This window comes from Oncorhynchus kisutch, linkage group LG1 (assembly GCF_002021735.2).
Source record: "Oncorhynchus kisutch isolate 150728-3 linkage group LG1, Okis_V2, whole genome shotgun sequence".
Classification (NCBI taxonomy): Eukaryota; Metazoa; Chordata; class Actinopteri; order Salmoniformes; family Salmonidae; genus Oncorhynchus; species Oncorhynchus kisutch.
The window spans coordinates 70,646,901-70,673,784 of record NC_034174.2 but is presented as its reverse complement, the minus strand read 5'-3'; the positions used below and the strand labels follow the sequence as shown (position 1 = coordinate 70,673,784).

The window sequence follows — 26,884 nt, the reverse complement described above, 5'->3', positions numbered from 1 at the left end:
TCTACAATGTTTATGAATCAGTGTATCACGTTTTCTCCCTCCCTGGCCTCTAGGTCATCAGCCTGCTGATTATCCCACACACCCGTCACCATCAGGCACACCTGTGCCTGATGACACTCACCTGGACTCAATCACCTCCTTGATTACCTTCCCTATATCTGTCACTCCCCTTGGTTCTTTCCTCAGGTGTTGTTGACTCTGTTTGCATGTCGGTGTGTTGTTTCTTTTATTTATTAAAACACTCACTCCCTGAACTTGCGTCCCGACTCTCAGTGCACTTGTTACATAGTGTCTACTGAATGACAATTTGAGAACGATGTGTAGCCTAAATGTATGAAGGACATTGTAGGTTGTAGGCCTTTAATGTTGGCGATTTATAAAAATAAAAAAAATTATACAATAATGCTCTTTAGACTAGCAGGAAGCATTGTTGTCCTTTTAGGTATTTTTTTCAATGCACTTATGAGTCTTACCTCCAGTCGGTTTTTCTCAGAAGGCTCTTAAACAACACATTAACAGAGGCAAAGCTGATTGAATTCACTATGGTAGTCGCCCTCCTCGCCTTGGAGAGTCACGCTGACAACCATCATGTGATGGCCTGCAGTCCGTCAAGCAGAACCGAGGAGGCTGGTTTGCTACTGGGAGGGACCTGTAGGCTTTGTTCTCTGCGGATTGGTGGGCAGAAGCTTTCACAACTTCTCAATTATGTCAGTCGTCAAAACCCGCCTCTTTCCACCCAAAATAACATGGATGGAGATGCATGTGGTATAAAAAGTATTGTAGGATAAACATTCCTTTCTCTTAAAACCGCACCGCAAACCCGGGGGAGCATTTATTGATGAGTTCATAGATGGCAGAGGAAGTGTTATTAGCAAAAGATGGGAAATGTGTGGGGGTAAGTGTTGATTCTGTTTTAATAATTGGCTTATTGATTCCCCTAGATTTTTGATTATTTCATACAAAGACTGACTAGATAAGGAATATGAGATACACTACACATTGGAGATCTAACTGGCTTTCAATATATTTTTGGCCCTTAAAAGCATGCTTGCCATTTCCCTTTTATGGCCATATATGGTAGGCTACAAATATGTCTTATATACAGTATGGCTTACTTTCAGATTTCTTTGAATGTATATTATGGCATGGCAACGTTGTTGGCCCATTGTAGTGGACTTCAAACCCTAACCCAATACATATTACTGTGCATGTGTTGTTGTAGCCTACAGTGCATTCTGCTCCGTGGTTTAAACCTCTCTGCATTCATCTCTCAGCCAGTGCTTTCAATTCTCTAAGGAATGCAGCTCATCTAGACCAGCTAAAGCATCCGAACATCTAAAGTGCTGTAACATGAGCTTATAAGTGGCAACCTTTTCAACGTTTTACTCAGAAAAGGATACCTTGTAACTGGGACTTTTAATGGAAACAAATATGTTTTTTTTTTTAAGATCGTTAAAGCCTCTTATGAACTTCAATACAAGCCACTGAATCCAGGCTTGTCAGAAGACTAGAGCGACCGATTGGATGTTACAATGCTGCATTGTCTCTCTTCGGCCATTTTCATGTGTGGTTGTCTGTTAGTCTCTCCCGCTGGCCCTTTTAAGAAGATTGAATTAGGTTCCTAAGCTAGCCATGCTCCACTATGCTTTTTATTGTTCACCCTAACTTCTCTGCCTGTTTGTTTTACGATGATCGCAAGATAGAGGAAGCCTCAGAACTACGTGATTGGGAGGCCCCAAAGTGTTTGGGTAATCTTTACAGGCAGTTTAGACAAGGACAGATTCTGTTTTGGATTGAGCTCCATATCTCATCTATGTAAATACATTTACATCAGGATGTTTTGAGTCTATGAACTCTATACGGAACTATAAAACGACCCTGGGTACCTTTGTTTACACTCGTCTATTCATTGACCCAATATAAATATTAGTACATCTTGAGCGTTTGTAGGCATGCTATAGGCTACTACTGTACACCTGCTGTGGAGTTGTAGCCTATCATATCCAGATCATTATTTTAGCTCTTGGCCTTCTGTATTCTTGTTGTACTCTGCCTCAACCATTCACCCCCATACCTACAGTCCACTCAACCATTCACCCTCATACCTACAGTCCACTCAAACATTCACCCCCATACCTACAGTCCACTCAACCATTCACCCCCATACCTACAGTCCACCCCTAGGAATAAAATGTTTAGTATATTTTGTTTTAATTTTGTGTTGTTTCTCTGTAATACTACTATCCACCTAGATATGTTATGAAGTTGGCTTTAGCTAGCCCAGCTACAGTAGGTTCCCAGTCTCCCAACCTTATAGCTAGCTATCAAGAAGCCATTACAAGCCATCAATCAAGTTTGTGTAGTTATCTTGTATGTTGACACAACGATTCTGGTAGTTATTGGTCATAGTAGCCTACTCTGATTCTGTCCCACTCTGAATAATAGAATAGAATAGAGTTTGGCCTTGTAAAATTGATTTTCTGTCAACTTTACATTTTAGATTACATCAATTGAACTGTCAAGTTTGTCCCTAACCAATTCTAGATGTTTATAGTTTTTACAACTATCTGTAGTGTGATAAAAAAAAATAAAAAAAAATCTTGCTACACCAGGTTGGGGGAAAAACGAACACCTGAAACCGTGTACAGTAATTCTGTGTTTGGCAGGTGGTAGCTGAGTAGCTTCCAACTGATTCGACCAGTTCCAGCAGGCTGACTAACCAGGGCTGTATTCATTCAGGCACGCAACAGATTAATAATAAAAATGTTTTGCAACCGAAAAAGAAAACAGGTATTCTTATTGGACAAGTCCAGGTTGTCCCTCCCTTTTTCAATCTATTATCTTCTGTTTCGTGCCTAATGAACATGACCCAGGTCCGGCCAAGGTCCAGTACAGTACAGCTCTCCTTGTCCCAGACAGTATCCAACCCATACCCTATTTATGATGTATTAAATGCTTGTACATGCAAAATCATGTACTAATCTCATAATTCCACACTAATCCGGCTACCGATAGAAGAATTGAAATGAACCATTTCGGACTCTGACACCCTTATACACTGTGCTGTCATTGTATAGTGACACTAATCTCGGCACCCAAATCTTGCATGCCAGCCAGCTACTCGATTTGTCACAAGGCTATAGCAACACATTTTGTGGCAGTGGTTGTGTTTGTTAACGTAGCCTAGTAACAGTTGTATACTTCACTTAATAATCGCTTGCGTTGCAGAAATGTTTATCCAGAACTGATCTATGAAGTGTAACCTACAGTTTAATGCTCATAATATCAATAATACTATACTGTAAGTGTTGTAGTGTGGCTACATTCAGGTCAGCTTCCCTATGAAAACTGGTTCTGTACATCACAGAAAGCTGTTATGTTGACAGGTTGATTTTAAATCATCGTTAAGCATAATGAACTATGGTTATGTATATTTTCTATTGAAATGCCCAATGACCTGTTTCGTAGTATTTACAGTCACAGTTTGTACTGTTCTCTCCAACACTTAGGCCTGCACCACACGACTCTATTCATGAAACGATCATATATTGGTCAGAAATTGTGCTATCTAGAACCTAAAATGCTTATTCTGCTGTCCCCATTGGAAATCCCTTTGAAGAACCCCTTTTAGTTCCACGTAGAACCCTTTTGGGCTCCATGTAGGACCCTTTCCACAGAGGGGTCTACATGGAATCCAAAAGGGTTCTACCTGGAACCAAAAAGGGTTATCCTATTGGGACAGCCAAATAATCCTTTTGGATCCCTTTTTTCTAAGAGTGTATTTAGGACCCTGAGTTTTACCTGATAACCTGTAACTAGGGCCCAGTTTTACCGGATAACCTGTATCTAGGGCCCAGTTTTACCTGATAACCTGTAACTAGGGCCCAGTTTTACCTCGTAACCTGCAACTAAGGCCAATTTTACCTGATAACCTGTAACCAGGGCCTATGGGTTTTCCTGGTCAGTATATGTGCTCAGAAAAAAACCCTGGGCCCTGGTCATATTGTATGATACAATTATCCAAATGTTATCAGATGTCTTGAATGTTTCTCATCAGGTTTTGCAGTGTTCCTACTCCTACAGGTGTAGGATCTTCATTTGACCAGTTTCTCACAGCATGAAAATAATCCTGGAGCAACAGGATGATCAAATGAAGACCCTACACCTGTACAGCATCTCCTAATGTTGTATCATCTTTTCCTTCCTCTAGTCTCTCACCAAGTCGCTGCTGGCCGTGGCTTTCCTTGCCTCGTTCGGTAGCTCCATGCTCTATGGCTACAACCTGGCCGTCGTCAACTCTCCTGCAGAGGTAGGAGGCACCACAGTAACATCTCTATGCAATAAGACACTGCAGGCCTACGTGCACTGAAATGGTTGTGGACAGGGACATATACAATTTCAGCCAACAGGAATAGGCCTATTATGAATATAGACTCCATGACCGGACCTATACTTTTTATAAGTACATATGTACTGCAGTTAGTGGAATATAACATAGGAGCTACACAAACTAAGACACCATATATATTGTATAGGATTACCACCATGAGTATTCTGTTCACGCCATGTTACTACTCTCCTCGCATCTAGAGTCATGGGAGTAGTGTGAAATTGCTGATCTGGGGTCATTTTTGCATTTCCCCCACTATTGGTTAACGTTTACATTAGGGGAGGGGAAACTGATCCTACGTCTGTACCCAGGGGGGAAACTTCACCCGTGAGCTGAGCCATGAGTCTTGTTGCCTGATTTCCTGGTTGTGGTAGATTTGTGTTGACCCGGATGGTTGAACCGGTTCAGTGTGAACTGTGTCAATTCAGTCAGCCTCACATTAGACCGTGTTATTTCCACAATGGGGAACGGTTGACGTTGTAAGGCCTGCTCCTGCAGAGCATTTCCATCTTAGACTTGGATAGGGATCTTATAAGCTAAACTGATTTGTCTACGGGAGACAAAATGGTGTCATAAAAACATAACACATAATGGCCATTGACGTACACTTCCATCGACAATATAGTCGCACATTTTTACAGCAATTATTGGTATCTGAAGTTGAATCAGCCCAGTGTCTCTGGGTTAGAGATGATGAGTATGCCGTGTCTCCCATTAGACAGCTCTTCAAGCGCTATGCTGTCAAAATGCGTTCGTTACCAAATATGGTGTTTCGCTGAGCAACTATTTTAATGTACTCCTGTTACAGCCAGTATGTTAGAAAAAAAAGGTCTTTGTAAAAATGTGCAAGGAACATTTTCGGCACCTCCAATGTATTCAGCTGACTTCTGACTTCTGCGTCGCATTAATGAGTGATTTACATTGGAGGTGACGAATATGCATTTTTTTCGGTTGCTTGTACATGGGGGGAAAAAAAAATGTTTTATTGTCACACACCGGATAGGTGCAGGGAATATATATTTTTTTTTACAGGGTCAGCCATAGTAGAGTTTCACCTTTTCGGCTTAGGTATTAGAACCAGTGACCTTTTGATTACTGGCCCAACGCTCGAACCACTAGGCTACCCACCGCTGGCTGCTTGCAGAGCTGACTAATGGGAGTTTGAATCAGAGCTTCCTGGGCGTTAAGGAAGAGACGCATCATACTCATATCTAACCCACAGACACTGGGGCAAATCAGGCCATACATGAAATGAGTGAAAATGCTACCACCTCCCTGTCTCATGGATACCTGATGTTACTGTTCTTGTGCTTGTTGTTGTAGTTGATGATGAAGATGATGGGGATGATGAGGACAGGGTTGTTTTCTTTAGTGATATTGCAATGTTTTTAATTTCAATCCCATTGTCAAATCTGTCCACGCCCTCTTCTTACAACCATTTTAGGAATGTTTATCGATTACATCTCTGTCACACAATCCCTTGCTCCAATTGTTGGTTCCCTCCTTTAATTGTCCTGGCTTCAAATTCCCCAGTGGACATACAGTATAATTAGAACTCCAAAACACAACCTAGTCTTTCACATCTGGAAAATCAAGCCGAAGAACTGCCTGACACTTCACCAACAAATTGGTGGCAATATTTTGGCATTAATGTGGAAGTCACGTGGGGAATCAGGACCATCAATGACCCTCCTTCCTGCCAAATGGGTTGTCACGAGACTGCATTGTCTATTCACAGACCTGGGTTCAAATCCGATTTGAAATCTTTCAAATACTTTGCCCGCTTGTTTAAGTCCGCCCGGATTGTCAGATGAGTGAGTTTAGCACTTTTGTAACTATCCTATTGGGTCCATTGTGCCAGGCAAGCTCAATCGAGCCCAGCTTACATGTTTGAAATGATTTCCAATAGTATTTGGACCCAGGTCTGTCTCTTCCACTGAGAGAGTTGTATTCTGCTGCTCTGTTTCTGCTAAGGCTAGAGAGAGGCAGAGAGAACATGAATGAATTACATCATAGTACCACCACGCTGATTCAGAGACAATAACGTCATTGGAGAAGGAGAGAGGCCAGTATTAGAAAAAGAGGACAGGAAAGGAGGTGCATAGCCAGGCGTACAGTGCATTCGGAAAGTATTCAGACCCCTTGGCTTTTTCCACATTTTGTTACATTACAGCCTTGTTCTAAAATTGATTAAATAAATACAAATTCTCATCAATCTACACACAATACCTCAATCATGACAAAGCAAAAACTGTTTTTTAGAAATGTATAAAAAAAATAAAAAAATAAACAGGAATACCTTATTTACATAAGTATTCAGACACTTTACTCATTACTTTGTTGAAGCACCTTTGGCAGCGATTACACCCTCAAGTATTTTGGAGTGCTGTATCATAACAAAATGTGGAAAAAGTGAAGGGGTCTGAATACTTTCCGAATGCACTGTATGTGCCTGCACTGAAATTGAGTGAAAATAGATTTTCCTTCATAATCTCTCTTAAAAGGGAACGAAAACACAGCAGACAAACGTAACGATGCCAAAAGACACACGTAAATAGTTAGAAAATAAAGGCCTGGGTATTGTCTGTTGATCCCATCACTTCTAGACTCTATTGTCTTGATATGACTTCCTTATCTACATTCTACTCTTTCTCCTTCTCCTTCTCCTCGCCTTCCTCAGTACATAGAAGCTGTTTTTCAGTCTATCTCAAGGCCATCAGACTCCTAAACAGCAATCACTAACTCAGAGAGGCTGCTGCCTACATTTAATAAATGGATCACTAGTCACTTTAAACAATGCACTCTAAATAATGCCACTTTAATAATGTTTACATATCTTACATTACTTATATCACATGAATATACTGTATTTGATAACCATCTATTGCACCTTGCCTATGCTGCTTGGCCATCGCTCATCCATATACTTATATGTACATATTGTCATTCACCCCTTTAGATTTGTGTGTATTAGGTAGTTGTTGGGGAATTGTTAGATGACTTGTTAGATATTACTGCACTGTCGGAACTAGAAGCACAAGCATCTCGCTACACTCGCATTAACATCTGCTAACCAGGTGTATGTGACCAATAACATCTGCTAACCATGTGTATGTGACCATTAACATCTGCTAACCATGTGTATGTGACCAATAACATCTGCTAACCATGTGTATGTGACCAATAACATCTGCTAACCATGTGTATGTGACCAATAACATCTGCTAACCATGTGTATGTGACCATTAACATCTGCTAACCATGTGTATGTGACCAATAACATCTGCTAACCATGTGTATGTGACCAATAACATCTGCTAACCATGTGTATGTGACCAATAACATCTGCTAACCATGTGTATGTGACCAATAACATCTGCTAACCAGGTGTATGTGACCAATAACATATGCTAACCAGGTGTATGTGACCAATAACATCTGCTAACCATGTGTATGTGACCAATAACATCTGCTAACCAGGTGTATGTGACCAATAACATCTGCTAACCATGTGTATGTGACCAATAACATTTGCTAACCATGAGTATGTGACCAATAACATTTGCTAACCATGTGTATGTGACCAATAACATCTGCTAACCATGTGTATGTGACCAATAACATCTGCTAACCATGTGTATGTGACCAATAACATCTGCTAACCATGTGTATGTGACCAATAACATCTGCTAACCATGTGTATGTGACCAATAACATCTGCTAACCAGGTGTATGTGACCAATAACATCTGCTAACCATGTGTATGTGACCAATAACATCTGCTAACCATGTGTATGTGACCAATAACATCTGCTAACCAGGTGTATGTGACCAATAACATCTGCTAACCATGTGTATGTGACCAATAACATCTGCTAACCAGGTGTATGTGACCAATAACATCTGCTAACCAGGTGTATGTGACCAATAACATCTGCTAACCATGTGTATGTGACCAATAACATCTGCTAACCAGGTGTATGTGACCAATAACATCTGCTAACCAGGTGTATGTGACCAATAACATCTGCTAACCATGTGTATGTGACCAATAACATCTGCTAACCATGTGTATGTGACCAATAACATCTGCTAACCAGGTGTATGTGACCAATAACATCTGCTAACCATGTGTATGTGACCAATAACATCTGCTAACCATGTGTATGTGACCAATAACATCTGCTAACCATGTGTATGTGACCAATAACATCTGCTAACCAGGTGTATGTGACCAATAACATCTGCTAACCATGTGTATGTGACCAATAACATCTGCTAACCAGGTGTATGTGACCAATAACATCTGCTAACCATGTGTATGTGACCAATAACATCTGCTAACCATGTGTATGTGACCAATAACATCTGCTAACCAGGTGTATGTGACCAATAACATCTGCTAACCAGGTGTATGTGACCAATAACATCTGCTAACCAGGTGTATGTGACCAATAACATCTGCTAACCAGGTGTATGTGACCAATAACATCTGCTAACCATGTGTATGTGACCAATAACATCTGCTAACCATGTGTATGTGACCAATAACATCTGCTAACCAGGTGTATGTGACCAATAACATCTGCTAACCAGGTGTATGTGACCAATAACATCTGCTAACCAGGTGTATGTGACCAATAACATCTGCTAACCATGTGTATGTGACCAATAACATCTGCTAACCATGTGTATGTGACCAATAACATCTGCTAACCATGTGTATGTGACCAATAACATTTGATTTGATAAAGCAGCTTTACTAGCAATTTCTTCTGACTTGACATGGTATCTATGGTATGTTTGACTCTTCCTCCCTCTCTTCCTCCTCTCCCAGTACATCAAGGCATTCTATAACCAGACGATGGTAGCAAGGAACGGGACGGGTCTGGACGACAAGACTCTTACGTTGTTCTACTCTGTCACCGTGTCTGTGTTTGCCATCGGGGGCATGGTGGGCAGCCTCATGGTGGGCATACTAGTCACCAGATTTGGAAGGTAAGACAGCCCCAAGTCTTAGACTTGCCCCTCCAGCCATAATTGACATACGCCACTGACATAACGTCATTGACATAATAAAAAGCATGAGCTGGCGCACACCCAGAGAAAATGATTTAGTGTCGAGGTTCTGACTAACACTGTAAGATATGAAAATAGAGTTGAACAGTCCATATGTATAACATCCCAGTCATTTATTTGGTTAAAAAAAAACACCAATGTTGCGGCATCACTATGCCTTCTTCAGGGTAATGTCATGAATTCTTGAACCAGGTTATGTAGACGAACAGTGCAATTGCGTGGTCACAATGTTGAGGATAGCTTACGCAATATTTCCCTTGCTCAGGATTACAGTCCAAAACTCCCACCTTCATCTTCTTCCATACTGGGTATGTGGATTTATGTTGCCCTCTCTCTCTCTCTCTGTGTGGGCTAAGACCTGTTTCCATGAACTACACGGGGACCTGCACAGATATCTTCCATAATGGCTCATAGTCCTAGACTGCCACGGGGTCAGAGACCCTATTTGGTCTACATAGAACTCAACTGAGACATCCTTCCCGATCTCCACTCTCACTTCCTGTTTACCCAGATCAAGTGATCTCTTATGCTTGGTTATTACCAAATCCTCATCGTCTAAACTATGGGTCAAGTTACCACCTTCTGCATTCTCGGATGGGTCATGGTGTATTAGGAATATGGCTCCCACAATAAGACAGCTCAGACCAATCAGCACTCCTGTAAAGCCCCACCCTTTCCCGGAGAACATATCATCAGCTAGAGGCCATTCCATACTTTCACTTCTATGAACGCACACAGGGAGGATAGGGCGGGGTCAGGGAATCTTCGTTAGAGAGGTAACCCCCGAACCCTATTGGTATTTGGTTCTTCTCCTAACTCTGTGATTGTTCGACAGTGTCAGTGTGTCTTACCCTCTTGCAATGTGTGATATTAACCCAGGTAGCTCTTTCAGCTATTCTCACTGCGAAGGCTGTCACCAGGAGTACTTGGTATGGCCCCTCCCACCGTGGCTGCTTCCAGTCTTCTATGTCTACTTGTTCTGGTCCCTAACTCTGGCCTTCTATTTGTGATACCTGATTAGCTAAACTGTCATCCATTATTTAAAAAAATAGATCCTATTAAACTAACTCTAGGGATAATATCTTGAACTAATATTTCAGTTACCATAATCGTGTCCACCAAGTAAGTTGGGAACGCTATAAAAACATTTTTTAAAATTCATTTATCATCCAATAGGCCACAAAGTGTCCTATTCTATCCCCCCTTTGATACACGGCTCTGCCCATGTATCAATATTGCCACATATCTAAACAATGACTTAGGTAAGATTAGTAAATAATCCTTATGTCTTACATTATCTTGTAGGAGCACCCCTTTCATTCTCCACATGTCCAATTCTCCCTGGGGCCTTCGGTCATGGCTATCCTTTAACAATTCTCTGTCAAGTGCCTTATCTACTTTAAGAGTTATCTGTGCTGCTTGGTATGGGTTTAAATGTCTATGTGCTTGTCTGTGTAAACAGTAACCTTTCTCTCCTTTCTTATTTCACAGGCACTAGTCAATGCTACTATTTCTGCCTATTGTTCCGAATAATTTCTAGGCAAGGGTTCAGTGTCAGGCCCCCTTTGTCTCCACCACACAACTGTGATTAATGTGCACTGTCCCTTTTAAAATGAAATTAACTCAACCTGCAATCCCCTTTACCAACCTGACATGGTTCCACGAAATGCAAACAGATTATGATGTTAGAATACTTGCACTTTCTGTTCCAATTCACTGGTGTTTCCTAAACTATCAAACCAAGAATCAATAACCAGAAACTATCCCATGATCTTTACGATTCAACTATTCAGGCCTCTCTCCTGTCTCGCTACCACTATCCTCTGCCCCTGAATCTAGTCACGCCTCCGCTTCCTCCTCTGACTCAGGCTGTGGGCGCCTGCTTCTTTTGTCCCTTCTATCTTTCTTATTACGACAGTCACTGTGATTGTGTCTTACTTTCTTGCAGTGCCTGCATGGTGCCTCACAATCCCGAGCAGAGTGACCCGACTTGTTACAAGTAAAACATCTTTCATGATCTCTATCTCTGTCCTTATCTCCTCTTCTGCTAGCCTTCCATCCCTTTCTGTCAGAGCCCTTACTGGCTATCTCACCCAGAGTGGTCATCAAGTATTCCATCCCTTTCTGTCAGAGCCCTTACTGGCTATCTCACCCAGAGCCCTTACTGGCTATCTCACCCAGAGCGGCCATCAAGTATTCCATCCCTTTCTGTCAGAGCCCTTACTGGCTATCTCACCCAGAGCCCTTACTGGCTATCTCACCCAGAGTGGTCATCAAGTATTCCATCCCTTCTGTCAGAGCCCTTACTGGCTATCTCACCCAGAGCGTTCATCAAGTATTCTGCCCCTTTCAGCTTCTTCTTAGTCTCCTGGCTTTTACCGTGCTGTTCATAATGAATTGCATATCTTTTTACTTCCCCCAGTTCTGCTAGTCCCCACCCCACCAAGGTTCTCTTTGTGGTACTGCTAATCTCGGGGCACATTCCGCTGAGGAAAGCTTTCTTCAGCTGCTGGTGATATGCAGTGTTAAAACCATCTGCTATGGGGGGGCTCTGTTAAACCACTGTTGGTGTTAAACACATCCTTCAGCCTCTCTAAGTACTGACTGATGGTCTCACCATCTCCCTGCCTGCATTCAGAAACCTTAGAGAAGTCTGCGTGTCGGTGATAATAATCCCTCAAATTATTATACAATTCTGTAATTTTAACAACGTAATCACCCTCTGCCGCCCATGGCACTGTAATTATATTGTTATGCACCCATTGCCCTCGTACAGCTGCCCAGTCCTTCTCCACCAGCTGCCGTACCGCTCTCTCCACTTCTCCTGTGTTTAACTTGAAGCTGGCTGTCAAACCTTCTAGATCCCTTCTAAATCCTTCCATGCCTGTTTTAGGATGTACCATTCCTTCCACCGCTCTTTCTACATCCCTATGTGTCCATGCCCTATACACTTCTAAAATAGGTTCCTGTCCTGCGCCCCCAGCCCGTGGGTTGGGCACGGCAATTAGAGGATACTGACTAGCCTCCTTTTCATCTTCGTCATCCAGCCACTCTGCTACTCCTCTCCTCACTGGGCTCTGGTTATGCGACTTCAGCCTTCTGAGTGGTAAAGCCCTGTCTCTACCTCTTTCCCCCTTGTTCATCCTACATCCTCGTTCGGTTAAATCTTTCATGACCTTCCCTATGGTAGCTAGCCCTATCCTATCCTCATCCGTCTCTACCCCTCCCTCTGCTCCAGGAGGTTCCCCATATGGGGGTGGTGGTGGTGGTGGGACGGGAAGCACTGGCTGCCATCTCCTCACCACCACGGTCTCATCATCAGGATTCTCTCTCCACGCCTGGTCTTTCCGGGTGGGTTATAATTTAGGTTTAGGAGAGACCTCCAGAGGAGCTGTGGGAGTTATTGCTCTCTGTTGCTGGCAACTTAACATCTTCCTTTTTCTTTTCTCCCTCAGCTCTCTTCCTCGCCTCGGCTAACCATACCCTCGCTGTGTCTAGCCTCTCTGCCCGTTGTTTATCTGCCTTGTCTCCACAAACCCTATTTATTTGTTTAATCATTGATTCCAGTTTTTCTATATTTAAACGTCCGTCAAATTCGTACTTACTCCTCCCTGTCGGGCCAAAATAGGTGTTCCTCTTATCTTTTCCCTGCATATATTTCTCATCTCCCATTAATTCCGGGACGTCCTTTGAGGATTTACTGCCCATTGTTAGTAACCCGTGTAGTTCCTATATCTATTCTCAAAATCTGTGTGTGTATTTCTAGGATCTATGTATGTGCTTTTTCCCGTTATCCAATTACTATAGTTGTTATTCCTGCACAATCTATGTGTGTCTCTTTTCGTGGGATAGTCAGACCCATTTTGCGCGCCTCCGGTAGTTCTTGCCTCTCTCCCTGCTAATATCCTTTAGATCAATTACTGTTAGATTGGCCAAGTTAACGGTTAGGTCTCAACATAGATAGTTTAGTGCAGATACCTTCGCGCCATTACGGATCTTTGTTTTCCCTTTCTTGAAACTTTATCTATAGAGGTGTCGATCGCACATTAGGTCTCACCCGTATTACAACCTATTAGCTATTTTCCAGGGGTCCCTAGTCAGCAGCCTATTTGTCTATTGATGCTTGTTCTTTTGACGTTAATATCTCGTATCTCCCTCCGCTATATTAGGCTTCCCTTCTTGGTTGGATAATCAGACCTAGATGTGCGTAGATCTGACTCTCACCTTTCTGCTAATATACTCCAGATCAATTTCTGTTAGATCTTAGTATGTTAGACCGGCTAATGTATCTTAACCAATTTAGCGGTTAGGTCTCAACATTAGACAGTTTATTGGTAGTGGCCACAGATACCTTGGGTCATTACGGACCCCCTTCCCCTGCTGCCTAGGTGGCTCTACACCCAATTCCTATTTTCCAATTGCCTAGAATACTACCTATATCAGGGTTCTTTACACAAAATTCTAAACATAGGTCACCATGTAAGAATCAATTTCTGTTAGATCAACACCTAAACTACACAAAAACAATCAAATATATTTCTGAATGTAGCCCGATCGTCAATTCCCCATAATTCATGAATAAAGATTTACTGACCTTCTCATAGACTGGGAAAAGCAATGTAGGTTAGATTCCGTCACCGTCTCTGCCGACCTTAGATATATACCGGCCTGTTATAGAACCCCAATGTCAAGGGACAGGTCTTTAATTTACGGGTCAATGACCCGCCCGTGCACTGTTTTCGGCGCACGGTTTTCGGTGTAGTACCTAAACTACACAAAAACAATCAAATATATTTCTGAATGTAGCCCGACAGATATTGGAATCCGGCTCTCGAAGGACCAATTGTTAAGAGAATTATGTTCTCCATGTTCATAAACCAATTCAATCAAACTACTCAGTCTGCTAGATCAGGATTTGTAAGATACTGATTGAAAGGAAGCAGATAGAGGCCCAGCTAAAATAGTTATTCACGGGAACGTTCTGGTCTGTTGTACAAAACAATTCATTTTATACTGGCTACTCACGCACACACATTCACACAAACATACGGGCACACATTCACACTAACGTTAGCACACAATGTCCTGCTACCCAGCCGACAAAAGATTAGGGGATTCCGTGAGACTTACTCCTCATCCTCCCTCAAGATAGGGAGACCGAGACCCTGGGAAGTACTCTCAGTGGCCCCAGCCAAGGTCGGCCCGAATCTTGCTCAGACCGTCGGTTTTTAAGATACTATTATAGACATATTGTACAGACTAGACATATTGTACAAACTATGGTCATACATGATTCTAACCAATTTCATACGATTATATGGCTTCAGGGTGGAATATTCTAGTCATTCATATAAATTCCATTAACACAAAGGTCCTTCCACCAAGTATTTTCTAAGGGGGGTGGAGACTTTATTTATGATATTTAATATTTTTCTAATTTGGAAAATGTTCTCTAACTTTCTCTGACTTTTAAAATGTGGAGTAAGTTGTTTAGATTTGTATGGAAGAAAAAATCATTGAATCCCTTTTTAGATGTAATTTTAAGGCAGAAAAATTTGGAAAAAGTTCAAGGTGTGAATCTTTGCTGCATCAAAGAAAATGCCAAGGGGTTTGAGATCCTCGACTGAGAACTGGATTTTGATTAAGATTTTTGCGAAAATGGGGAAAGGAAAAGAGAAGTCAATGGAAAACTGGTCAAACATCTAAAACTATTGATTTACTCTGTGGAAAATGATATATGTTGGAAATCATTCAGACATTTATGCATACTTAGGCTACATCTCTTCGAGTTACGAAAGTCTTACATTTAAATTCGGTGTTTGAGAATATTGGACTTCCAGTATGTAGAAGCCAATGGTTTGTAGAAGGTTTCTCAGGCTGACTGTTCTGCTGTCTACAGGAAAGGCACCCTGGTGAGAATCACATGTCTGGTGTTTATAGGTGGAGCCTTCATGGGCTTCAGCAGGTCCTTCGGCTCTCCAGAGATGATCATTGTTGGACGCTTCATCACAGGGGTACACTCAGGTAATGCAGTAACAGATAATAAATCAAATCAAATCAAAATCAAGTCAAACAGAATAATACCATTATGTCCTACCGTCCTTAACATGTTGAGTAAGGATTAGGAAACACTATTTGAGTGGGTAATCATAAGGCATTCATAGCACATACTGTACGTAACTTGACACCTGACGCAAGTACTCTATCTCTCTCGGTCTCTCTCTCTACCGCACCTGCTGTCTCGACCTCTGAATGCTCGGCTATGAAAAGCCAACTGACATTTACTCCTGAGGTTCTGATCTGTTGCACCCTCTATAACCATTGTGATTATTATTTGACCCTGGTGGTCATCTATGAACGTTTGAACATCTTGGCCATGTATTCTTATAATCTCCATCCGGCACAGCCAGAAGAGGACTGGCCACCCCTCAGAGACTGATTCCTCTCTAGGTTTCTTCCTAGGTTCCTGCATTTCTAGGGAGTTTTTCCGTGCCACCTTGCTTCTACATCTGCATTGCTTGGTTTTTGGAGTTTTAGACTGGGTTTCTGCTGATGGAAATGACTTTAAATAAACACATTTGATGCATGCATTTCTGTTTGTTGTGTTTTACTTATCTGAATGAATCAGGTCTTCTTTCTGTTGCTCTACAACACATTATCAGCTCTTATCAGCAACAATGCTAGCTGTAAGGTTAACTGCTAATGCTGAATCTGATCTGTGTAATGTACATATCCCCCTCCCTCCAGGTATCTCTCTGAGTGTGGTACCTATGTACCTGGGGGTGATAGCACCGAAGAACCTCTATGACCTCTCACCTCTGTTCCCCTCCCACCAGGTATCTCTCTGAGTGTGGTGCCAATGTATCTTGGGGAGATAGCACCTAAGAACCTGCGAGGCTTCCTGGGCCTCGTGCCTAGCATCTTTATCTGTGTAGGAGTCTTCATCGCTCAGATCCTGGGGCTACATGAACTACTGGGAAAGGTGCAGTAAAATATTATCCTTAATATCTTAGTTCATAGTTGAGCTTCTTTGTTGGTCTTTTCTTTGGCGTAAATAGATAAAGAACTTTTGGTGAGGTAAACACAAATGAAACGTAACCTCTTAAACTCTGACGCCCTCTGGTGGCATTTTCTAAACCCTGCATAATATTGTATACTACGTTCATAAAGTGTATTTCGGTTTCCAAACAATAAGTCCTACAAACACATGCTTGGTACTGTTACAAAGGTAAGAACTGTGGGATTCTGATAAAGGTGAATAATGTGACTAAAACAGAGCCTGAGATGCAGCAGGCCTAAAACCCTTGAAATGCACAGATTGTTGTTGTTGTTGTTTATTTCTTCACGGAGGGGGGGAAGGGGAATAAGACCTTTTTAAAGTCTAGGTTTGAAATAAAATATGTCACCAATTACTATTCCCCCCAAAATATGTATATATTTTAAGTAATGGTGGCACTCTAAACATGCATACATTTCCATAGGAAAACAGCCATTTTAAAAGCGTAGGGCTTATGTAAAGTTCCATGCCTTCATTTTTCGTATTACAAGAATTATATGCATAGGAAGAGAAAGATGAAGTCTTTACCTATCCATTGACGTAAATATATCCTCTGTCTGATTCCTAGTTCGTCCACTAGATACGAGAACACATGACGTCTCATGGCCACATGAAACCAGTTGCGGCGTCTGGTTAGGGTAGCGAGTCACTGTTCCAAAATGGCTGAACGGATTTTCAAATCTGACATCAAAAATAAGTACCCCCCCAAACTTTCCGGGCCCTGTACCGGGCCCAAATCAACCGCTCAGAGTTTGACAGAATAAACTCACCCTGTAACTTGCTGGTAAAGCCTAGACATTGGAGGTATATTAAAAGTACACTGCAATGAGAGAAGAGTATGTGACATTCATTTTATTTCAGACCTTTCTTTGGAGAAATGCTATCCTCCCCTCAAGGCGGAACTATCAAGGAATATGATCTGAATATATTTGCAGTGTGTCCCAGTTCTACAGTAATCAGATCAGTCAGTAGTATCGACCCACGTGGTAGACTCATCTTTTACGATCATCTCCATTCAGCACACTATTTGGCTGCTTTTTATACCAGAGAGTTTCTACCTTCTTTCAAACTTTGTCATATAATTGTTTTAATGATATCAAACTCATATTGACCTCTTGCTGACCCTATATCCTTTGGCCTCTAACCCCTCAACAGGAAGAGCACTGGCCCCTCTTCCTGTCTCTGGTGGTGATCCCCACAATGTTCCAGCTGATGCTGTTGCCATGGTTCCCAGAGAGCCCGCGGTACCTGCTCATAGAGAAGAGGAATGTCCACGCCACCATCACAGGTGAGGAGGCTCCGTCCATTAGGAGGATATAGTTGATAGTTCTTTATTTATTTTCTTGGCATATAGAGTAGACTGTAAAATACCTTAAAGACCTGAATTGCTATTGTAAGGAGTATTATTTTTGGGGGGAAAACTGTGACCACAGACCAATACAACAAAGACTTGTATTTCAATATAGTCCATATGGTATACAACCTTAGCTGTGCTGTACTCACCAGTCTAGTAAAGTGAAATTCTCTCCCCAGCTCTGAAGTGGTACCGGTCCAAAGTGAACATCCAGGCAGAGATCGAGGAGATGCAGGAGGAGCAGCGGTCCATGTCCTCGGTCCAGACCGTGTCGGTCATCGGTCTGCTGAAGGACCGGAGCGTCCGCTGGCAGGTCATCACTATAGTGGTGGTCAATATCGGCATGCAGCTGTCCGGTATCGACGCGGTGGGTCTGTGTTGTGTGTGTGTGTGTGTCCATACATTCATGCATACATGCAGGAGAGTGTGTGTCCCTGTGTGTGTGGATACACTATATGCCCCTATCACCACCACCACTATATATTACAGCCTCACTTAGAACCACTGGTGCTGAGTGACAAAGCAGGGGCACGCCTCATTACTGTACAATATACCCTAGACACACACACACACTGGTCCTCATTACTGTACAATACACCCTAGACACACACACACACACAGGTTCTCATTACTGTACAATACACCTTAGACACACACACACACTGGTCCTCATTACTGTACAATACACCCTAGACACACACACACACACACACATACAGGTCCTCATTACTGTACAATACACCCTAGACACACACACCGGTCCTCATTACTGTACAATACACCCTAGACACACATACACTGGTCCTCATTACTGTACAATACAATACACCCTAGACACACACACACACACTGGTCCTCATTACTGTACAATACAATACACCCTAGACACACACACACAGGTCCTCATTACTGTACAATACACCCTAGACACACACACACACACACACACACACACACACACACACAGGTCCTCATTACTGTACAATACACCCTAGACACACACACACCGGTCCTCATTACTGTACAATACAATACACCATAGACACACATACACTGGTCCTCATTACTGTACAATACAATACACCCTAGACACACACACACACACACTGGTCCTCATTACTGTACAATACACCCTAGACACACACACACACAGGTCCTCATTACTGTACAATACACCCTAGACACACACACACACACACACACACACACACACACACACACACACACACACACACACACACACACACACACACACACACACACACACAGGTCCTCATTACTGTACAATACACCCTAGACACATACACACACACTGGTCCTCTTTACTGTACAATACACCCTAGACACACACACACACACACACACACACAGGTCCTCATTACTGTACAATACACCCTAGACACACACACACACACACACACACACACACACACACAAACACACACACACACACACACACACACACACACACACACACACACACACACACACAGGTCCTCATTACTGTACAATACTCCCTAGACACACACACACACAGGTCCTCATTACTGTACAATACACCCTAGACACACACACACACACACACACACACACAGGTCCTCATTATTGTACAATACACCCTAGACACACACAGGTCCTCATTATTGTACAATACACCCTAGACACACACAGGTCCTCATTACTGTACAATACACCTTAGACACACACACACAGGTCCTCATTACTGTACAATACACCCTAGACACACACACACACACACACACACACACACACACTGGTCCTCGTTACTGTACAATGCACCCTAGACACACACACACACACACTGGTCCTCATTACTGTACAATACACCCTAGACACACACACACTGGTCCTCATTACTGTACAATACACCCTAGACACACACACACTGGTCCTCATTACTGTACAATACACCCTAGACACACACACACACTTGTCCTCATTACTGTACAATACACCCTAGACACACACACACTTATTTCATAGTCTAAATGGATCCCCACACACACTTGTCCTAGTGACATGGGCTCTTGGCCCTTCAGCACCATGTGGATAAGCACTCATGTACATTCTCATGCTGCTCCCCATTTCCCAGCACGGCCACGCTATGCTGCTTTCTACTGTCGCAGCTGCTCCAGACGCGGAGCACACAAGCTCTAATCTGATATCAAAGAATCCCAATGTCCACCTTTTAGAATTCCGATGAGGTCTTTGCAACCCATTTCCTGCTTGGTAATACAAGATTCTAGAAGTCCATTCAGAATTCTACACAGGGACGGGCAAATACCATGTGTGGATGTGACATATTTCCATGAGTGTTTGGAAATATTCATGTATGTGTATGGATGGTTACTGAAACCAACTATATGTGTCCATTTCATCTACTTTTCCTGATCTTGTCCGTATTAGAGGATGTGTGTTGTTGTAGTGAAGTATGACGAATGAGATCTGATTTGACAGATGGGATTTAGGATGGTTGTGACGGCAATTATGATGAATCAGCCATGAGTAATACGAGCTTTAAAAATGACCGTTAGCTGAACGTTGCATATTTGTTTAGCCAGGTTAAAACAGACGGCCATATTTAATATGTACACTCAGTTACTAATGTTGGTGTTGATGATGATGATGTGAGCGCTGTACAGCCCAGAACACTGAACAATGGAGTATTCAAAGAACAACGCAACAAAGATGTAGCCCTACAGTATGTGTATTCAACCATGTACATGTTCACTGCTCACAGTTCAGCTACTGATCTACAACTCTCTCTCTCTCTTCAGATCTGGTTCTATACCAATGCCATCTTTGAGAACGCAGGTATCCCAGTCCCTCAGATCCAGTACACCACGGTTGGAACCGGAGCCATCGAGGTTATCGCTGGATGCGTAGGGGTAAGCAAGCTGTCATTGGATTACTGTGTGAGCACAACAGCTGAGCATGCTAGCTTAGCCTGGTTCACCAGACTGAAAACTGCTCTCATAGGTGAGTGAAGCATTCAGTCTGGTTTAACCAGGCTAACATTAGCTAGCCTACTCTAGTCTGAGGTGTTATTATTATTATTGTCTGGTAGCTGGTGGTAATACTCACTTCAACACTCCTTTTGGACAAGCCTGTACTTTAGCTATAAGGCCCTCGGGAACTGTTCAGCATATATCCACTGAGATACTATAGTCAAACCACAGCTATATTATATATAGTAAATTATGTATACATTCTATACAGTATGGCTCTGGTTCAGACTGTGTCTGTCCCAAATGGCACACTATTCCCTATATATCCCCCTTTGGGTCCTGGTCAAAAGTAGTGCACTACAAAGGGAATAGGGTGTCATTTGGGGTGCATCCCATGGCTACAGTTTCTAAAGAGACATATAGGTCAGTGGACATACTACTGGGTGCTGAGCTATTCCAAGAAACACAGTCTCTGGGTAGCAGTTTGCCATTTTTCCCATGCAGAAGCATAACATTGACATGTTAAGTCGTCAGCCAATAGAAATAACGTGTTCTCCTTTGTCCCGCCTCCAGTGCTTCACCATTGAACGGCTGGGCAGAAGACCTCTGATGATTGGTGGATTCACCTTCATGGGAATTTGCTGTGCAGGGATCACACTCTCCCTCATGTTCCAGGTACGTTCATCTACCCATCAATCTTCCCCTATAGACACAGGTCTAGGATCAGTTCACCAGACCTGGAATTCTGCATTTTCTGTGAAAAGAGAGAATCTGATTTCAGGTCAGTTTATAGAAGAACAATGCCATCTTCGTTACTATTAGTTTGAATCGTGCAGACTCTCTTTGTTGATAGTTACTGTCTCTGTGTCTTTGACTGTCTCTTTAATGAGTATAATCAGTAACCAGTCAGTCTATTATTATTTGTAATGTGATGACTGTCCTATGGTCTCTGATATTGACTGTCCTATGCTTCCATTCGGCGCCCATTAAGTCCCACTACATCAGTGTTGCCTGTGTGGTGGGGATCATCGCTGGCTTCTGTATAGGACCAGGTAAGACATCTACCCTGGTGGTCTGCTTGTTTGTTTATCTCTCTCTGTTTCTCTCCTTCAAAACAAGGCTCTATACTCAGGACGTATATCGCTCTCAATAGAAGAGTGGGTACTTCCTCTTTTAGCGCAAGGGGCTATAATGCTACTCTAAGAAGTACATTTAAGTTATTTAGCAGATGCTGTGATCAAGAGAAACTATGGTTAAGTGTCTTTCTCAAGGGCACATCAACAGATTTCTCACCAAGTTGGCTCAGGGATTCGAACCAGAAACATTTCAGTTGCTGACCCAATACTCTTAACCTCCAGGATACCTATAACACAGACAGTTATTTTCTAACTAGGAAACACTGCTCTCTGGTGGTGGAATGTAGAAGTGCTCTAGGAAAGGCAGCCTCACTGTTTACCCAACATAAATAGCTACTCTATTGTATTTCATTAATCCACTAAATGAGGAAATCATAATTGCCACGGTAACAGGAACATCCATTCTTACAGCCATTTGTTTGGGGCTCGTCGGCTGAACGCAACAGTTTATTAGAATGTTGATGGTGGCTATAATAAGCCTGATGAATTAGACCAACACCAGTTTAAATGTAATCCGTCAAGCAGCCAAAATCCATACATCAAGCTCAGATGAGGTTTTTCTGTTTGCCGCAATTAGATTTTCAATGGCTCATTGTTCATAATGAATATTTTGGTGTGTGTGATGAATATGCCTCCTTGAGACAAAAAACTTGCATAAACAATGTGAAGGAGCTCATAGTACTGCAGATGTAGACAAATTGCAGAGCCCTACTTATTGACTATATTATCAAGCCTTCTCCCCATGTCATTATCATGCTCAAATAATGAGGACTTAACTTCACACATTCATCATTAGGCTTTTACTAATGTACTATTCCTCATTCATAATATCTCTCATTTCTAACCATGATGAATGAGATATTATGGAGCAATGAAACCGTCTATATATTCTACATATTATAGAGTTAACATATTGAGATACAGATGTAGGACCTTAATTTGAACCCTCTTTTGTTGCTGAGAATTTTCAGATGAGCTTTGTGACATGGTTATATTAACAATATTGTACTTTTCATGTAGCCTACTTTTGGCCAGCTAATAGCCTAACCACCAATCAGGCAATATAATGGACTAAATGTTCAAATCCTGTTGCTGCCGGATTATTTGGCTGTGACAATACAGATCAAATTAAGATCATACATCTGTCTTACACCGAGGGAATATAATGGCGGTTTCAATCCTCAATGTACTATCCTTACTATAAAGTCTTGCTGTTATCAATATCAGTGGTTTGGTAGTTTGCCCAACTTCACATGTGACTATAACTAGTAGCCCATGACGTGATTCTATCATGGCTTGAAAAGTATACTTTTGTAGACTATGGCTGTGTTCTGATATTCGTTCCACTAATTGTTCTTTTGGCCAATCACATCAGATCTTTTCACATCAGATCTTTTTCAGAGTTGATCTGATTGGTCAAAAGACCTTTTCGTGGAACAAATGATCCGAGTTGGGTTTGCCTGTCTAAATGCAGCCCATGTGTCTCATTGTGTCTCTGTCCCTGTGTAGCTGGAGTGCCCTTCCTGATTACAGCAGAGCTGTTTAAACAGTCCCATCGTCCGGCTGCCTACACCGTGGCCGGATGCCTCAACTGGCTGTCCAACTTCACCATCGGCTTTGTCTTCCCCTTCCTACAGGTCAGAACTACTGGCCTATAATTACTCCTGTCCACACGTTTCACCGCTGCATGTTGGCATTTTAGTCGTGCCTTTTTCACGACAGCTCTCGATCCAGCTCCCTATTCCCTCGAACTCCACTCCAACTCATCTGTAGTAGTAAAACAGTAGTATAGTAGTAGTATAGTAGTAGTATACTAGCAGTATGGTAGTAGTAAAACAGTAGTATAGTAGTAGTATACTAGCAGTATAGTAGTAGGAAAGTAGCAGTATAGTAGTAGTCTAGCAGTAGTATACTAGTAGTATAGCAGTAGTACTAGTAGTATAGCAGTAGTCCATTAGCAAATAGTAGCAAATGATTGAATTAAATGAGTGTCATCGTCTGAAGATCCAATTCGCATCGTGTTCTGTTACTGTTCCCTCTAATAATCAATTCAATTCATTCAACAAACAACTCTCCCCCCCCCACCCCCCCCAGATGTCGGCAGGGGCCTACTGCTACCTGGTGTTCTTTGGCGTGTGCACGGCAGTGGCGGCCTACGTCTTCTTCATCGTCCCCGAGACCAAGAACAAGACATTTGTGGAGATCAGCCAGATGTTCGCGGCCAGGAACGGCATGCTGGAGGAGGAGAGCAGCGAACTGGGCGTCTTTAACAGCCTCAAACTCGCCAAGATGAACGGCTATGGTGCCGTCGACCTGGAGTACGACGTGATAGAGAATAAGAAGTAGAGAAGGGGAAAGGGGGAGAGAGAGAGAGAGACGTCAGTAGTCTTAAAGTGTCTCTTCATCTGTACTGATCTGAAAACACCCCACTGGGCACAGACGTCAGTTAAACGTCTATTTTTGATTTCCATTTGGTTGAGTTGTCAACTAACGTGAAGTCAATGTGAAATCAACATAAAATGTCGCCATGATATTGGCTTTAGGTTCAAAGTTAGTTGAAAAAAAGCCAAAATTCCCTTTTTGCAAATCCAAATCGTTTCCCACATTGATTCAACGTCATCACACTGAATATATTTGTTGAAATGATGTGGAAACAACGTTGATTCAACCAGTTTTTGCCCAGTGGGACAGAGTAGGTGAAAGCAATGTGGTGGAATTGGTGGACTTTGCTTTCCCCTACCCAGTTAGTGCAGACAATGGAAAAAATCATCTCTTTCGATTCATTGTTCAGTATTTCATTTCGTTCTTCTTCTGAATCTGTGTTCATGCGTTACAGACTCCTGTGTCAGTCTACAAAACCTCTGATGTAAGAGCTCTAGGATAGTGTCTGTGGTGGTGTTTTAATGTTTTCTCAATGGGCGTATAAGTTGAATTGTGTCTATCTATGGAAATGAAAAACATTTTCAGACAGAAATCTATCTCCATACCGTTCCAAAATGTAACATTTAATGTCACCAGTTGTACAGTAACCTACACTGACTCTATGTGCTGTTTGGAAGTCAGCGCATCTACAACCATTAGGTTTCACTCTCCTCTCGGTTATATGTGCCTCTCTCTCCGTGAATCACGCTGAAAGTCTTCTTTTCTCAATCTGGCTGAAAACCTTTTCCGACAATGTACAGTACAGAGAGAATGTATTTATTTAATGACACAGCAACAGTATCATGATATGAATGCAGTATCTGACTTGACCGTTTTCCTGATCACTGGTTTTGACAGAAAATGAGGTCAGAACACGTCACGTGAATGGTATAATTTTAGAAACCCTTTTGGGTGTTTATAATGCCTTAACAACATATCCATAGCACATTATAAGGTGCTATGATCCCGTATAAGGCTTCATAAGAAGGTGCTCCAAGTGTTACAGTGTCTTTGATCATGTTTACCTTGCTTAGCTGAAGAGAGAACCAATAACTTGAGTTTGCTTGTTTGTTTTTTTCCTTCTCTCTTTTGCGTAAGAGAGTTTGTAAATGTGGCTACTGTAGTAGTCATTCCATATTCCGAGGCAAGATAAGTTATATATCATACGTTATATCGTACATGTTAAACAGATGTGCACAAGAAAGTGTGTAGGAGGATATATACAGTATACACTGAGTGTACAAAACATGAGGAACACCTTCCTAATATTGAGTTGCACCCCCTTTTACCATCAGAACAGCCTTAATTCGTTGGGGCATGGACTCTACAAGGTGTCGAAAGCATTCCACATGGATGCTGGCCCCTGTTGATCTAATGCTTCCCACAGTTGTGTCAAGTTTACTGGATGTCCTTTGGGTGGTGGACCATTGTTGATACACACAGGACACTGTTGAGTGTTAAAAAACCCAGCAGCGTTGCAGTTCTTGACACACTCAAACCGGTGCGCCTGGCACCAACTACCATAATCGCCTGGCACCTACTACCACCTACTACTATTCACCAGGTCAGTCTATGTCATGGAAAGAGCAGGTGTCCTTAATGTTTTGTACACTCAGTGAATATAGTGCGTTATATTGTATCTAGAATAATAGTGACAATATCAAAACTGTGAAATAACACATGGAATCATACAGTAACCAGAAAAGTGTTAAACAGCCTTTGCCTTGATAACAGCTTTGCACACTCTTGGCATTCTCTCAACCAGCTTCATGAGGTAGTCACCTGGAATGCATTTAATTTAACAGGTCTGCCTTGATAAAAGTTCATTTGTGGAATATAGGTGTGTCCAAACTTTTGACTGCTACTGTATATATTTATACAGTGCCTTGCGAAAGTATTCAACCCCCTTGGCATTTTTCCTATTTTGTTGCATTACAACCTGTAATTTAAATTGAATTTTTGGGGATTTCATGGAATGGACATACAGAAAATAGTCCAAATTGGTGACGTGAAATTAAAAAAATAACTTGTTTCAAAAATAAATGAAAAAAAACGGAAAAGTAGTGTGTGCATATGTATTCACCTCCTTTACTATGAAGCCCCTAAATAAGATCTGGTGCAACCATTGACCTTCAGAAGGCACATAATTACATGATGTCACATGATCTGTTCTGAAAGGCCCCAGAGTCTGCAACACCACTAAGCAAGAGGCACCATGAAGACCAAGGAGCTCTCCAAACAGGTCAGGGACAAAGTTCTGGAGAAGTACAGATCAGGGTTGGGATATAAAAAATATCTGAAACTTTGAACATCCCACGGAGCACCATTAAATCCATTATTAAAAAATGGAAAGAATATGGCACCACAACAAACCTGTCAAGAGAGGGCCGCCCACAAAAACTCACAGACCAGGCAAGGAGGGCATTGATCAGAGAGGCAACAAAGAGACCAAAGATAACCCTGAAGGAGCTGCAAAGC

The 26,884-nt window shown here is 42.1% G+C and overlaps 1 protein-coding gene across 1 annotated transcript; it reads left to right on the top strand.

The window, feature by feature from the left end:
* The first annotated feature begins 755 nt into the window (after nt 1-755).
* Nucleotides 756-25,700, top strand: LOC109892145 (solute carrier family 2, facilitated glucose transporter member 9-like). Its single transcript, XM_031835297.1, has 12 exons — nt 756-895; nt 4,211-4,309; nt 9,228-9,388; nt 15,369-15,493; nt 16,306-16,451; nt 17,682-17,814; nt 18,060-18,247; nt 20,679-20,789; nt 21,423-21,524; nt 21,841-21,901; nt 23,495-23,622; nt 24,080-25,700. Exons 1-12 carry the CDS (start codon nt 851-853, stop codon nt 24,329-24,331), a joined length of 1,551 nt encoding a protein of 516 aa, XP_031691157.1. The 5' UTR covers nt 756-850; the 3' UTR covers nt 24,332-25,700.
* The last annotated feature ends 1,184 nt before the right edge of the window (nt 25,701-26,884 follow it).

Excerpts from the sequence above, each read along its gene's own strand:
- LOC109892145 (XM_031835297.1), top strand. The coding sequence starts at position 851 with ATGGCAGAGGAAGTGTTATTAGCAAAAGATGGGAAATGTGTGGGG. Across the intron at positions 18,248-20,678 it reads AGCTGTCCGGTATCGACGCG|ATCTGGTTCTATACCAATGC; the intron begins GTGGGTCTGTGT and ends CTCTCTCTTCAG. Across the intron at positions 20,790-21,422 it reads TTATCGCTGGATGCGTAGGG|TGCTTCACCATTGAACGGCT; the intron begins GTAAGCAAGCTG and ends TCCCGCCTCCAG.